At 39.9% G+C, this 13,060-nt stretch overlaps 1 protein-coding gene across 1 annotated transcript in view; it reads left to right on the forward strand.

Moving 5' to 3' along the window:
- Positions 1-13,060, forward strand: part of ADGRV1 (adhesion G protein-coupled receptor V1) — a 419,039-nt gene that overhangs the window by 150,774 nt on the left and 255,205 nt on the right. The window contains exons 59-65 of the mRNA XM_039545618.1: positions 1,002-1,166; positions 2,725-2,842; positions 7,685-7,808; positions 8,991-9,129; positions 9,250-9,435; positions 9,821-10,053; positions 12,039-12,187. Of these exons, the coding sequence (XP_039401552.1) occupies positions 1,002-1,166; positions 2,725-2,842; positions 7,685-7,808; positions 8,991-9,129; positions 9,250-9,435; positions 9,821-10,053; positions 12,039-12,187 (1,114 nt within the window). The remainder of the gene's footprint in view (positions 1-1,001; positions 1,167-2,724; positions 2,843-7,684; positions 7,809-8,990; positions 9,130-9,249; positions 9,436-9,820; positions 10,054-12,038; positions 12,188-13,060) is intronic.

A 13,060-nucleotide genomic window follows, 5' to 3' on the forward strand; every position in this document is an offset into this window, starting at 1 on the left:
GCAAGACTGGGCCTGGCAGGAGGGCAATAAATAAAGGTTTTGAAATGTTTTCCCTATCCTCTCCACCATGCAAAAAAAACCCTAAAATCAACATTTTCCTTTTCAGTTCTTTCGCAACCTTGTGTTCTTTGATTATTTATTTATTTTCTCTCTCTCCACTAAATGCTGGCAGTTTGGGGCTTCCCCTTGAAGTCAGAAGAAGATAAGGGTGACATCTTTGTTTCTGGACGATAGCTTGAAAATTAAGTACAGACACTAACCAGAACAAAGAGGTTATAGCAGCCAATCTGAGTAGAGAAATTTATATATTCACAGTGCATTTATTGAAAAATAACCATATAGAGATGATGCAAATCCTTGTACTCTGTAATAATGTCTGTCAAGTAATCAGTCAGATTCCCCTATATTAGGGTTATTGAGAAATAACAGTATAGTGATCATGCTGATCAGACACTGAAAACAAATAAACATGCAAGGAACTGAATACATGGGGGTGGAAAATGTACAGTTATGAATTATTGTCCTATGAATGACTGAATCTATTCCATTTCAGTATTATAATAACTCCAGAGATTTCATGTGAGTTGCCTGAGCATCTGTTGAATGTAGTAATGATATATTGCAACAATGTTTTTCATAGACATCAAAGATAGAAAAGGCCTGTAAATTTATCTAATCCTTTCATTTGCTAGTGTTTGATTGTTCTCTACTGTATATTTTCCAGTGCTGTGTCCAGTGGTGACTCATATGTAATTGTGTTGAATCATAGTGGATACAGAAATAACTTAAGTGGTTAATCTTTGCTAACAGAATTCGACAGTGCATAAACTTCTGTTGATTTTTTGGTCTTGTGTCTTGGAGACATGGTTGAGACTAATATAATTTTAGATGTCTGTAGCAATGTTTATCATTTTTCCAAGACAATGGTTATAAAAACCTAACACATCAATGCTGCTTCTTAGCTCTTCCCTAACTCCTCCTCCTCCTCCTTCTCTTTTCAGGTGACAATTAAGGAGCCCCAGTCACCTGGAGACTCTGCTGCAACTGTGTTGTTGACTGTGAGTCGCAGTCAAGGAGGACGGGGGGCAGTCCGAATCATATGGATTTTGGAGGAGGCAGCTAGATATGATCTCACTCCTCTGAATGGAACTCTTTACTTTAATGAGGTACTCCCAATATTTCAACATCCCATTTCCTTCCCTTACATTTGCTTACATTTTCTTCTTTCTCATATGTAGTTATATACTTGTCATTACACACTTGTACTAGCGGAGAATCATAGTCTGTTATAGCACAATAAAAAAAAAAATCTGGTAACGTTGACAACATGCCATGTGCTTTCCAAACAGAAAAGAAAGGATGGCCTGTTCCCTGGAGGACCTTGGTATAGGGTAAATCACCCAGGGAATGTAGCGTTTCAAAATGTTATAAATTGTCTTCTTTTTAAAAAGAATAAAAACTTTATAGAAATTTTAATAATCACCATGAAGAACAGTTATTCCATTGCATTAGCTGACAGTCTAAACAGACATGCAACTTGCCAGGTCTGGGAAGAGATAAAATATAAATTCAGGACGTATACTTTTTAAAATAACCGTGATTGCCATGTGACCCTAGTGTTAGTTGGCTAAGCTATAGAGCTTCATGGCAGAAGAGGGTCTTGAGGTAGGATTTAAAAGTTTAAGTATTGTGAAACTATTGTTGTTGACAATAATAGATTAATTTATGTTACAGATTATACTTGGTGCTCAGCAAAACATCCATTTAAAAGAATTAATTCTGTTTTACTGTCTTCTGGTGCATTGCTACTTTATACTGATTGCACCAAATATTATATTTATCATCCAGATATATTGCCACTGGAATAATGTCTCTTAGTGGTTTTGCAGATATGCAACCAACTTTCACTTTCAGGTTTTTGCCAACTATTTAATATTCATGTAAAGAAAGTTTGCTGAGGCTGCAGACAGCACCAGCAGTTGCTGAGAATTCTAACGAACTGGAATACAGCTCCTTTCTGGGCAGACTGTTATTTAGAAAAACACTTGGGGACATTCCACTAACCTACAGTGCTGGTTGTGAAACAGCATTTCCCTCCTGTGAAAAAGTTTGTTTTTGGAAGCCAAAATCTTGGAATTCTTAGTGAAACCTAAATACTGCAAAATGTCATTTTGGAAACATTGCAGCTACAACGTTTTGGCGTTTCTGAAATGAAACATAATCTCTAGCTCCTTGGCAGCCCACCTAGTGGTCTCTCAGGATTGGGGTGCTGGGCTGCCCAGAGAGTCAGTCAGCATGGGGAGTCCAGTAACCCGGGGAGCTGAGGAGGCAGCCGCCAGTGGGAGACAGCCTGCCAGCCCATGAGGGGAGGCAGTCTGGAATTCTGGACAGTAGGTGGGCTGTAGGGGAGGCAGAGAACCAGGCATCCTGGAAGCCCACCATGTTGGCTGCAGGGGAGCTGAGGATCCTGAAGAGCTAGGCAGGCTGGCAGGAAACCAGGTGGGGTAGCAAGCCTGCCTGGTTTCCATAGGAAGTTTAATCAGAATTGACATGCTTCTGCAGAACTTGTCAATTCTGTCGAATGCGCCAAGTGCTGTACTCCTCTTAACCCGCATTGACATCAGTAGAAATTAAGACACTCAGCTCCTTGCATCATCAGGCACTCTGATTGATCTCATTTGAAAAATATCAGCCTAACTCATTTTCCTTCTCTTTCTGATTCAGACTGAATCCCAGAAGACAATTGTTTTACGAGCGATACAAGATGGCCTGCTGGAGGGGAATGAAATTTATACCATTCAGCTGGTGTCTACTGATAATGCAGAGATATCCCCGATAAACGGTAAGGAAATAATTTGCTATTTCATCAGCTTCCAATTATAATTCCAGAAGGCCTTTGCATGCTAGATTTTTGTTTTGAAATATCTATTTTGTATGAATGTGTATAGCTAGCTGATCACATTTTGAAATTCTCAGTCCTCCTGAAAATTGTTTTACTAACTAGCTCTTGATTTTCTGAAAAAAAATCATTAAGGGACATTTTTGAGAGCATAGTTTTTCACCTAAATTAATTGTGGGCATATAAAAATTGTGGCTATATAAAACAATTAAGTGTTAAAAGTGCCTAAGTAACTGGAAACTTTTGAAAATCAAAAATTGAAAATGTTAGGAAGTGCAAGGTAAAGTCATACAAGTTCTGTAAGCCAAATAGTCTCCACAGTGAACTCCTAATGAAAGCTATAGCTTTCAGTCTAGTCAAGGGCAGAATTTTGTCCTCAATTCTGATTTGTAATTCACAATTGTGACAATTTCTAAATGTGTGATGTAGACAACTCATTTAAAATATAGCACTCTCCCCCAGTACTCAGTTACATGTAGTAACTACATGTAATGGAATCTTGCAATTTTCTAACTCATCCTGTGTCTTGGGAAAGTCACTTAAGCTACTTGGTTGAAATCCTGGCCCGAGGCAAGCTAATGGCAAAACTTCCATTGATTTCACTGATTCCATGCCTTGGGTTTGTTTCTGATCCCAGTTACAATATTCTTTCTAATTTTTTCCATCCATATGCAGAATGAATTTTGTTATGTGCACCAATATCGATGTAATCTGTGGATGTGTGCCACCACTAGAAACAAAAAACCTAGATATAAATCACCCTCATATATTATATAGTATAGTTTAACCCAAACATTTTTTTTCATTAATGCTCTTTTTCATTAATGCTTGTCACTTGAGCAGGAAGCCCATGGGAGTTTTGCTTAACTAACGATGGCAGAATTTGGCCCTAGAGGTGAATACTTTAAAAAATCTACAATTAGCAGCATATTTAAACCTGGATTGTCACCTTCAAGTTCAACAAATTTAAAAATTCACTCCATATGCTGTCTAGAAACATCAAATGTTCAATCTGTCATTTTGAAAACAAAACATCTGGAGTATAATTGTACAGTGAAGTATTTGTACACAGTATTCTTTTAATGTGAAATCTGCAAACAAAATCCAAGCCTTTATGTACAAGCTTCACAGCTGAAACCTGCTAGCAATGCGTGCAATGTGGAAGCGGACCGGGTCAAGGGATGTGCTGGCCACCGCTTCCCACAGCCCCCATTGGCCTGGAGTGGCGAACCGCGGCCAGTGGGAGCCTCAATCGGCCGAACCTGCGGACATGGCAGGTAAACAAACCGGCCCGGCCCGCCAGGGTGCTTACCCTGGCAGGCCGCGGGCCACATGTTGCCGATCCCTGACATACACCATTAGTGTTCTCCTCATATTAAAAAATACATAGTACATTTATACTCAAAAAGAGAAAATTACCTGATTCGAACATAGTGGATTGCGAAACTACATGGAGCTTATAGAAATGCAATATTGATTGTTACATTATCTCACTGTGTTGCTCTCTCTACATACTGAACTGATGGTCAACATTTGCCAAATTATTCAACACATCAAAGTTTATGGGAGTTTTTGCAACAGGAGCAGGAGTTAGCATACAAATAGACCCAAATAGATTAATACCAAACCCCTTTATTTAGGAAGTTTTGAGCAAAGTTTAAAGATTCAAAATCAAACAACATACGTACCAACAAAGGTCAGGCTTCCCCTGCAAAATTCATAAGAAACCACTTTCTTTGGATGTGCAAGTTGTTTATCTAGACTCTTGAAGATTATCTACAGGTAGCCCTTAATTAGTTTCCTAGTGGAAACTTGCAACTATACAGCAAAGGGCATCTTCAGTTTCTTTTTTTCTTTTAATTCTTCATCTAAAAAAACAAAAAACAAATGAATTACATGCTTTTAAAAAGCACAGACTTGTGCCACTAAAATCTATACAGAAAATAACTGCTGTTTTTTGGAAAAGCAACAGTTGATTAATCATTTCTTTTTTGGACTATGTTGCAGCCGAACTCCTGATAGAGTGGATTGATAGAAACATTTTTTTTAAAGTACTTGATAACAACTGGGATGTCTCTTTAAGGAATTGCATGAGCTTTAAGAACATAAGAACATAAGAAAGGCCGTACCGGGTCAGACCAAAGGTCCATCTAGCCCAGTATCTGTCTACCGACAGTGGCCAATGCCAGGTGCCCCTGAGGGAGTGAACCTAACAGGCAATGATCAAGTGATCTCTCTCCTGCCATCCATCTCCATCCTCTGACGAACAGAGGCTAGGGACACCATTCTTACCCATCCTGGCTAATAGCCATTTATGGACTTAGCCACCATGAATTTATCCAGTCCCCTTTTAAACATTGTTATAGTCCTAGCCTTCACAACCTCCTCAGGTAAGGAGTTCCACAAGTTGACTGTGCGCTGCATGAAGAAGAACTTCCTTTTATTTGTTTTAAACCTGCTGCCTATTAATTTCATTTGGTGACCCCTAGTTCTTGTATTATGGGAATAAGTAAATAACTTTTCCTTATCCACTTTCTCAACATCACTCATGATTTTATATACCTCTATCATGTCCCCCCTTAGTCTTCTCTTTTCCAAACTGAAGAGTCCTAGCCTCTTTAATCTTTCCTCATATGGGACCCTCTCTAAACCCCTAATCATTTTAGTTGCTCTTTTCTGAACCTTTTCTAGTGCTAGAATATCTTTTTTGAGGTGAGGAGACCACATCTGTACACAGTATTCGAGATGTGGGCGTACCATGGATTTATATAAGGGCAATAATATATTCTCAGTCTTATTCTCTATCCCCTTTTTAATGATTCCTAACATCCTGTTTGCTTTTTTGACCACCTCTGCACACTGCGTGGACATCTTCAGAGAACTATCCACGATGACTCCAAGATCTTTTTCCTGACTCGTTGTAGCTAAATTAGCCCCCATCATGTTGTATGTATAGTTGGGGTTATTTTTTCCAATGTGCATTACTTTACATTTATCCATATTATATTTCATTTGCCATTTTGTTGCCCAATCACTTAGTTTTGTGAGATCTTTTTGAAGTTCTTCACAATCTGCTTTGGTCTTAACTATCTTGAGTAGTTTAGTATCATCTGCAAACTTTGCCACCTCACTGTTTACCCCTTTCTCCAGATCATTTATGAATAAATTGAATAGGATTGGTCCCAGGACTGACCCTTGGGGAACACCACTAGTTACCCCTCTCCATTCTGAGAATTTACCATTAATTCCTACCCTTTGTTCCCTGTCCTTTAACCAGTTCTCAATCCATGAAAGGACCTTTCCTTTTATCCCATGACAGCTTAATTTACGTAAGAGCCTTTGGTGAGGGACCTTGTCAAAGGCTTTCTGGAAATCTAAGTACACTATGTCCACCGGATCCCCCTTGTCCACATGTTTGTTGACCCCTTCAAAGAACTCTAATAGATTAGTAAGACACGATTTCCCTTTACAGAAACCATGTTGACTATTGCTCAAGAGTTGATGTTTTTCTATGTGTCTGACAATTTTATTCTTTACTAAAACTGAAAAAAACTCTTTAAAAACTGAAAAAAAGAAAGGAAGAAAGAAGGGGGTAGAGGGAGCAATGCGGTGTGCAGAGCTGAAGTGCACTTAGAATTGTGCTTTAAAAAAAAACATACCTAGCTATTTCAGCACCCTCCCTCCACTTCTGCAGAGTGCAGACAGCATCATTAGTCCAAAATCAGACCTATGCTCTTGTGCCCAGAGAAGTTACCCACTCTTTCTCCAGCCTCAATACCTCGGAGCCCAGGTTTCCCAGTTTCGGTTCCCTCCTGTGTGCCAATCATACGCCTGCCCAGTGTGTTGAAGCAGACCCAGAAGTTGCTGGTGCTATTCACTTGGGGTTGCAGACGCGCTAAGTACAGCCTGGGCAGCTCAGTCGCTTGTCTCTTGGTCCCTTTGTTACCTCCCTGAACTCCTGGCCACTTCGCAGCCATTCACAAACCTCTACTCTCACCAGTTTCTTCCCAGTGAGGAGTGGGGGGCCCAGGAGAGAAGATCATCCCCATCCTGGCAACACGGCACAGCCCAGGGGAGGAGGATGGGGAGAGTATTATGCAAAAATCAGAGTGCAGGGTATTGTGCTGTGGCCCCATGAGTCCCAGGGTGGGGCGGGGATGGGGGCCCACCCGGCGCTATGGGAAGAGGTGCCCCCACCACTGCCCCCTCCCCACGAGTTGGGGTGTCCGGGGCTCCCCGGTGCCTGGTTCCCCTCCAGCTTCTGGCCCCGGCTGCCTCACCCCCCACTCTAGAAGTGCCCCCACCACTGTTTATAGATGCATAGATTGTAGGGCTGGAAGGGACCTCGAGAGGTCATCGAGTCCAGTCCCCTGTCCTCATGGCAGGACCAAATACTGTCTAGCTGTTCTCCAGCTCCACCGCACTCCCGGGCGCTGCCCTCCTGCTGTCGCTGAGGATGTGTGCACCTGTGTGCTGCAGGTGCACAGCTTAGAGGGAACACTGGTAGTGGAGGTGTACCTGTATAGAACCAGTGTAAGGTGAGATCAGAATCAGGCTACCTGAATCAGTTTTCCCATTTGCAAAATAAAGATAAAACAGCATTTTTCTAGCATGGTGTTTTACAGATTAGTTAATAAAGTATTTGTAAAGTGTTTAAAAGGGCTAAGTATTATGTGCAAGTTATTTTCATTAATATTTCTGTTCTTGCTATAATCTTGTGTACTAACTTGAATGTACTGAAAATGTTCATTTATTATCAGAAAATCTCTCTGCCTCTCTTCATAGGTCTGGCAACAATCATTATTCTGGGGGATCAGGGAGCTTCTGGGGTGGTTGGGATAGCTCCATCTTCCAACCATATTCTCATTGGGGAACCCTCAGGAAAGTATAACGGAACTGCTTTTATTAGGTGGGTGCATATTGTGAGTACACATTTCCTTTTAGTACAAAAAGGGCAGGGGGCAATTGCCTGACTTCTATTGGTGCTGAGCATCCACATTTCCCACAGAAGTCTGGGAGCTGCTGATGTTCACCACTTCTGAAAATCAGGTCAATAGACATTTATTTTCAAAGGAGTTGCAAAACGTATGTGAGTTGCAAATGATATCAGCCCCCGGCGCTCAGGAGGGTCTTTCAGGAATGCATGTGATGAAATGCATTAAAAGGAAGAGTTTGTATGGCAATCAAAGCCCCTGCAGGGTTCTTAGGGACTGGAAGAAATCCAGTCCACAATTGTGCCTCAGTTTTTGGCTGTGTCTACAGGTGTTTAGAGCGACAGAGTGACCTGAGTTTTGAATTGAAGCAAAGCATAATGATTTCATTGAGTTTTATAACTAAGCACCAGAACACAGAATGCCAAATTATGACCACTCCACTGTGGGTGTTCTGGTGGTGGGAAAGGCACAGGTGGCATTGCCCCCTCCTTCTAGAACACTTATAAGGAAAGAGTATTTTGCTTCAACCCTCAAAGAGCAAGCTAGTGCTGCCTGTAGCATTGGCAGTCCCAGAGAGGGTATGTTGATAAAACCATAATCTTACCCTGCCCTGCAGTTTGCCAGGTTGACTATAGTGGGAGAAGTGCTGTCTCCAGGTTTTTAAAGGAGCAGTAAGTAACTTAACTCTCTGTACAGTCTTTCAGCACCCCGGAGACTTTAATCCCTTACAAAGGCGAAATTCCTACAGGCTGCTCCCACTCTTTTTTCCCCTTCCATTGTACATCTCAGCTTCCTAAAAGCCACAGCAGAACCCAGAGAACTCAGTCTTCAGCCCTGGCTCTGCCTGCTTTGTGCTACTGCAAAGCAGGCAAAGAGCTATCCTAAAAAGGTAGCCAGCGATCCCCTCCCAACACCAGGGAAGCTGAGTATACGCAATACTGCAAATACTACAATAACGTTATCTACTTGCAGAGATAAAATTGTCAGGATTGTAACAGTGACCTGCTATATTAAATTCAAGCTTCAGTGAGGCTGATAATGCTTGGCTGAGTCACAGATTCATAACAACCTAGGCAGAGTACCAGCCATCTCTTGTACAGATGACATAAAACATGTATAGGAAACCCATCAATGTGTGTATATGTTTTTACTTACAGCCTAGTACGTGGCCCGGGGATTTTTGGGAAGGTCACTGTGTACTGGAATATAACGCCCCCTTTACAGAAGGAATTTGCTGAGATATCAGGGACCTTGACGATGCAAGATAGGCAGTCTGCAGCTGGTGTACTAATACAGGTGAGAGAGAGATCTATAGCGTTGGTTATTCCAGTACTCTCTTTTTGTTAGCAATTAATAGTAGAGCTCACATTGTAAATGTTTTAAATCCTTTCAGATTTATTTGTTTGTTTTCTGTAGGCTATAGATGATAACCTTCCTGAAGAGAAGAGTTACTACCAGTTTCATCTATCTGGAGTCAGTGATGGAGGAGTCATAAATGAGTCTACTAGCATAGCAAATATCACCATGGTTGCTAGTGACTTTCCCTATGGGCAGTTTGCATTTTCCCAGGAAAATCTGCAGATAACAGAAGAAGAAAAATGGGTATTGAGTTAAAAGACTAAAATCCTTAAAAATGGAAGCATTAATCTGAAATGTGAATTTTTAATGCTTTTGGTAACTGTAGTTTTCTATGAATAGTGGATGACAATTTCCTAAAAATAAATAGCTGAGACTTTATTTCTGCATGTGTGTAATACAGTGTAATGTGTGATTCTGTGTGGTAGGCTTTGAGAGATTTTTGAAGTGGCTGGCATATTCTGAATTGTGTGATTAATTCAATTTCTGTATTTAATCTGTGTTTATTTTATTTAGTGGTTTTATTTAGTAAAACTAATTGATGTGATGTCTGTAGAGTAGTGTTCTTAGAAGCATATATAACACAGAAATAAAGGCAAAAAGTTAAAACTAAGCTTTTTGTCTCCATCAGGTTAACATCACTATTGTCCGTTCCAGTGGGTATTATGGTCGAGTGCAACTCTGGTATTGGACATTAAATGGAACTGCAGAGGAGAGCATGGATTTCACCTCCTCGTCAGGGGAGCTTGTGTTTGAGCCAAATGAGACTACTAAAGGGATTTCAGTTGAAATCCATGATGATGACCTTCCTGAAGGTCCTGAAGAATTTTCAGTAACAATTACCAAAGTAGAGCTCCAGGGAAGGTAAAGATATATTTCACTGCAGAGGAAAAGATTAGTTACAGGCCCAAAAGTGAACTATGTATATGAAATCTTACCTCACTGCAGTAAAGTCCCTGATTCCTGCTCTGATTTAGTAGCTGATTTTCTAATAGTGTAATAATAGAGATTTGGATCAAATACAAATAAAGGGACACACTCATTTTTCCAACGTTTATTACATCAATAAATTACTGATTGATGATTAAAGTGAGGACTCAGTAGGTATTGGCAGAAATTTAATAGCTATTTCTTTTTGGATGTTCCAGAGAGGTGCAGAAGAATATGGTGTAGAGATTTAAATAGGGAGGGAAATGGAATATCCTGTTGGAAGGTGAAATATGCTTATTCAGTTGGGGTTAAGTTTATAGAATGGGTGATAAATGCTGCAGACCTCTGAAGAAGCAAGAAATAATTTAATCTAATATACTGAAAGGGAGAAAATACTTTGAAAACTACAGAATTGTAACTTGGGTAAGTATGAACATCTTTAATATAATATGGGGATATTTTTGAGAAAATGGCAAAAAAGAGATTTCTTTATAATCTTAGCAGAAATAGTCCATCATGTCTTTACTGTTGATTGAAAAAGTATAAATAAATTAGATACAATCCTGCCTAGAACTAAGAACCAAAGATTGTTTCATCTCAATCTAGAAATCTACTTTCGGTATGTTATATTACTATATAAGAACCTCAGACTAACGCTTATTAAATTAACTCTTTTGTAATTATAAGCTTTTTACAACAAAACAATACACTAAGACATTTGGACCTGCAACACTCCTCTCCCAGTTGACAAAAGGATACAATGGTGAAGTCCAAGACTAAAGTAAATACAACCCACACCCCCATCAAATGTCACTTAGTGTCCTTATGCCACCTGGGTCCTCCCTTATCTTTTGAAAGCACCCAGATCTCTAATGAACTAATGGGATGTCTTGTTGTTGAATGACTGATTGCATTAAAATTCCCATGAGCCATCATGACTATCTGAAAACTTAGTCTATTTCCTGTAAATAAGTAGAATGTAGTATATTTGGTACCGTGCCCTAAATATGAACCTGGGAAGGAGCGATATTAATTTTTGAATAGATTTCATAATTTCTTTAGCTCTGAGTTTCCAAGGCTCAGTCCTCAGAGCCTTTCTTCTAGTTGGGAAGAAGTTTGCTGATGGAAACGTAAAACGTCTGTGAAGAATGCTTTCTCTGTGGGCAAATCCCACAAATACATCACTCCTTGCAAATCCTGCAGTAACTGATCATTTTTTTCCATACAGCTTCGCCCCTCCAACCTCTGATTTAAGTTTGTCTTCTGTCACTCAGTGCATACCTGCCATCTGTACTGAATTTCTTGGTATAGAACTAAGTTTTGTCTCGTCAAGACTCTGTAACTTTGGCACTGTACAATTTTCATCATATTCTTCTGCAGGAAATTTGCTGATCATATCGACTACTGGTGTCCATACTGGGCATGCTAATCTTAGGCCCTGATCCCAAAAGAGATCTACAAGTGCAGATCATTATGACAACAGTGTCTCACAGAAGCTATGCACCAACAGTGGGAGACAGCACAAGCTACAACAGTCCACACTTGAGCCTTTGTAGATTCAGGGCTTTAGGGTTTATCTCGTGGGGTGTAGTCTCATTAGTAGATAGTTTTGTCACTGTCTGTTCTCACAGAACAATCATGTTACTGTTTCTCTACTTCCCAAGAGTTTGTGAAGTTCATTGCAAATAAAATTGGAAAGACATGACAATGGAGAGACTTTCATTTTCAGGGAAGGAAAAAACAACCACCCTGTTCTGCACATGTTCTGCTTTTGAAAGGTGTGGCTGGGAGGGCTGTGACAATAACTATAAAAGAACTAAAGTACTTGTGGAGTCTACAAAGTGTCACACAGGCATCTTGAGCCCATTTCCTTTTATAAAAGCTAATGTATCTTTATTTTCTTCTCATGCTCTTGCAAGTGGATTTGATTTTGCTGTTAGAGAAAATGGACTGCAAGTGGACCAGCCCCCTGGGATAGGAAACATCTCCACAGTTCACATCATTATAATGAAAAATGACAATGCAGAGGGCATCATTGAGTTTGATCCATGGTATATCACTCTGCAAGGTAGGTTAATGTTTAAATTTATGCTGCAGTTTAAAGGATAGGCTTGCGGCTACAGCACAGGACTGGTAGTCAAGGCTTCTGGGCTCTATTCTTGGTTTTGCCACAAGCTCCATATATGTTCTAGGGTAAGTGATTTAACTTCATTCCCTGCTTTCAGCCTTTGTAAATGAGGATGAATACAGCTTTGCAAAAGTCTATTCACTCACCTGCCTGGGGGAAGTGGGTTTTTAAGGAGAAAGGAATAGTAGTATATTTTTCATGATCAGTCATCAGAGAAAAGGAAAGGCAAGTAGATTTTGTGTCTGGGCTGGTATATTTTGCAATACCTACTTAAAACAGGTGTTGTGAGGCTTAATTCAATGGCAATTATAAAACATTTGAGATCCTGAGATGGAAAGTATTACCATTATGATTATTATTTATCTTCTCGTGTATTGCAGTCAAATGTTTGTATCTTGTTATAGTGTACTTTTGTATGACATACTGAGGTAAATGAATCCTAGCTATGGCTCCAGAGAAATCAATAGAGGAACACCAGAGATGAATCTGGCCTTTCATATCTTCAGTAATAAGTAAAATCTCTGAAAATATCCACACCTTTGCTGCCACCACCACATTGGATTACTGCAATATGAAGCTCTACTTAAGACTGCTCTTGGAGATCTTCGCAAACTTCAGCTAGTTTTTTGTGCATTCCACTGGCTAGCTGCCTGCTTATTGGTCCAGATCAGTTCAAGATGTTATTAATTGGTAAAGCCTTGTATTGTTTAAGATGTGTCTTAAGACTACTTTGAATCTTATTCATTCACCATATTAATTGGGCATGCATTTGCTATTACATATTCTCTGAAGATCATAAATAGTTGCTATAAT

The sequence above is a fragment of the Mauremys reevesii genome, linkage group 6, assembly GCF_016161935.1.
Source record: "Mauremys reevesii isolate NIE-2019 linkage group 6, ASM1616193v1, whole genome shotgun sequence".
NCBI classification, from domain to species: domain Eukaryota; kingdom Metazoa; phylum Chordata; order Testudines; family Geoemydidae; genus Mauremys; species Mauremys reevesii.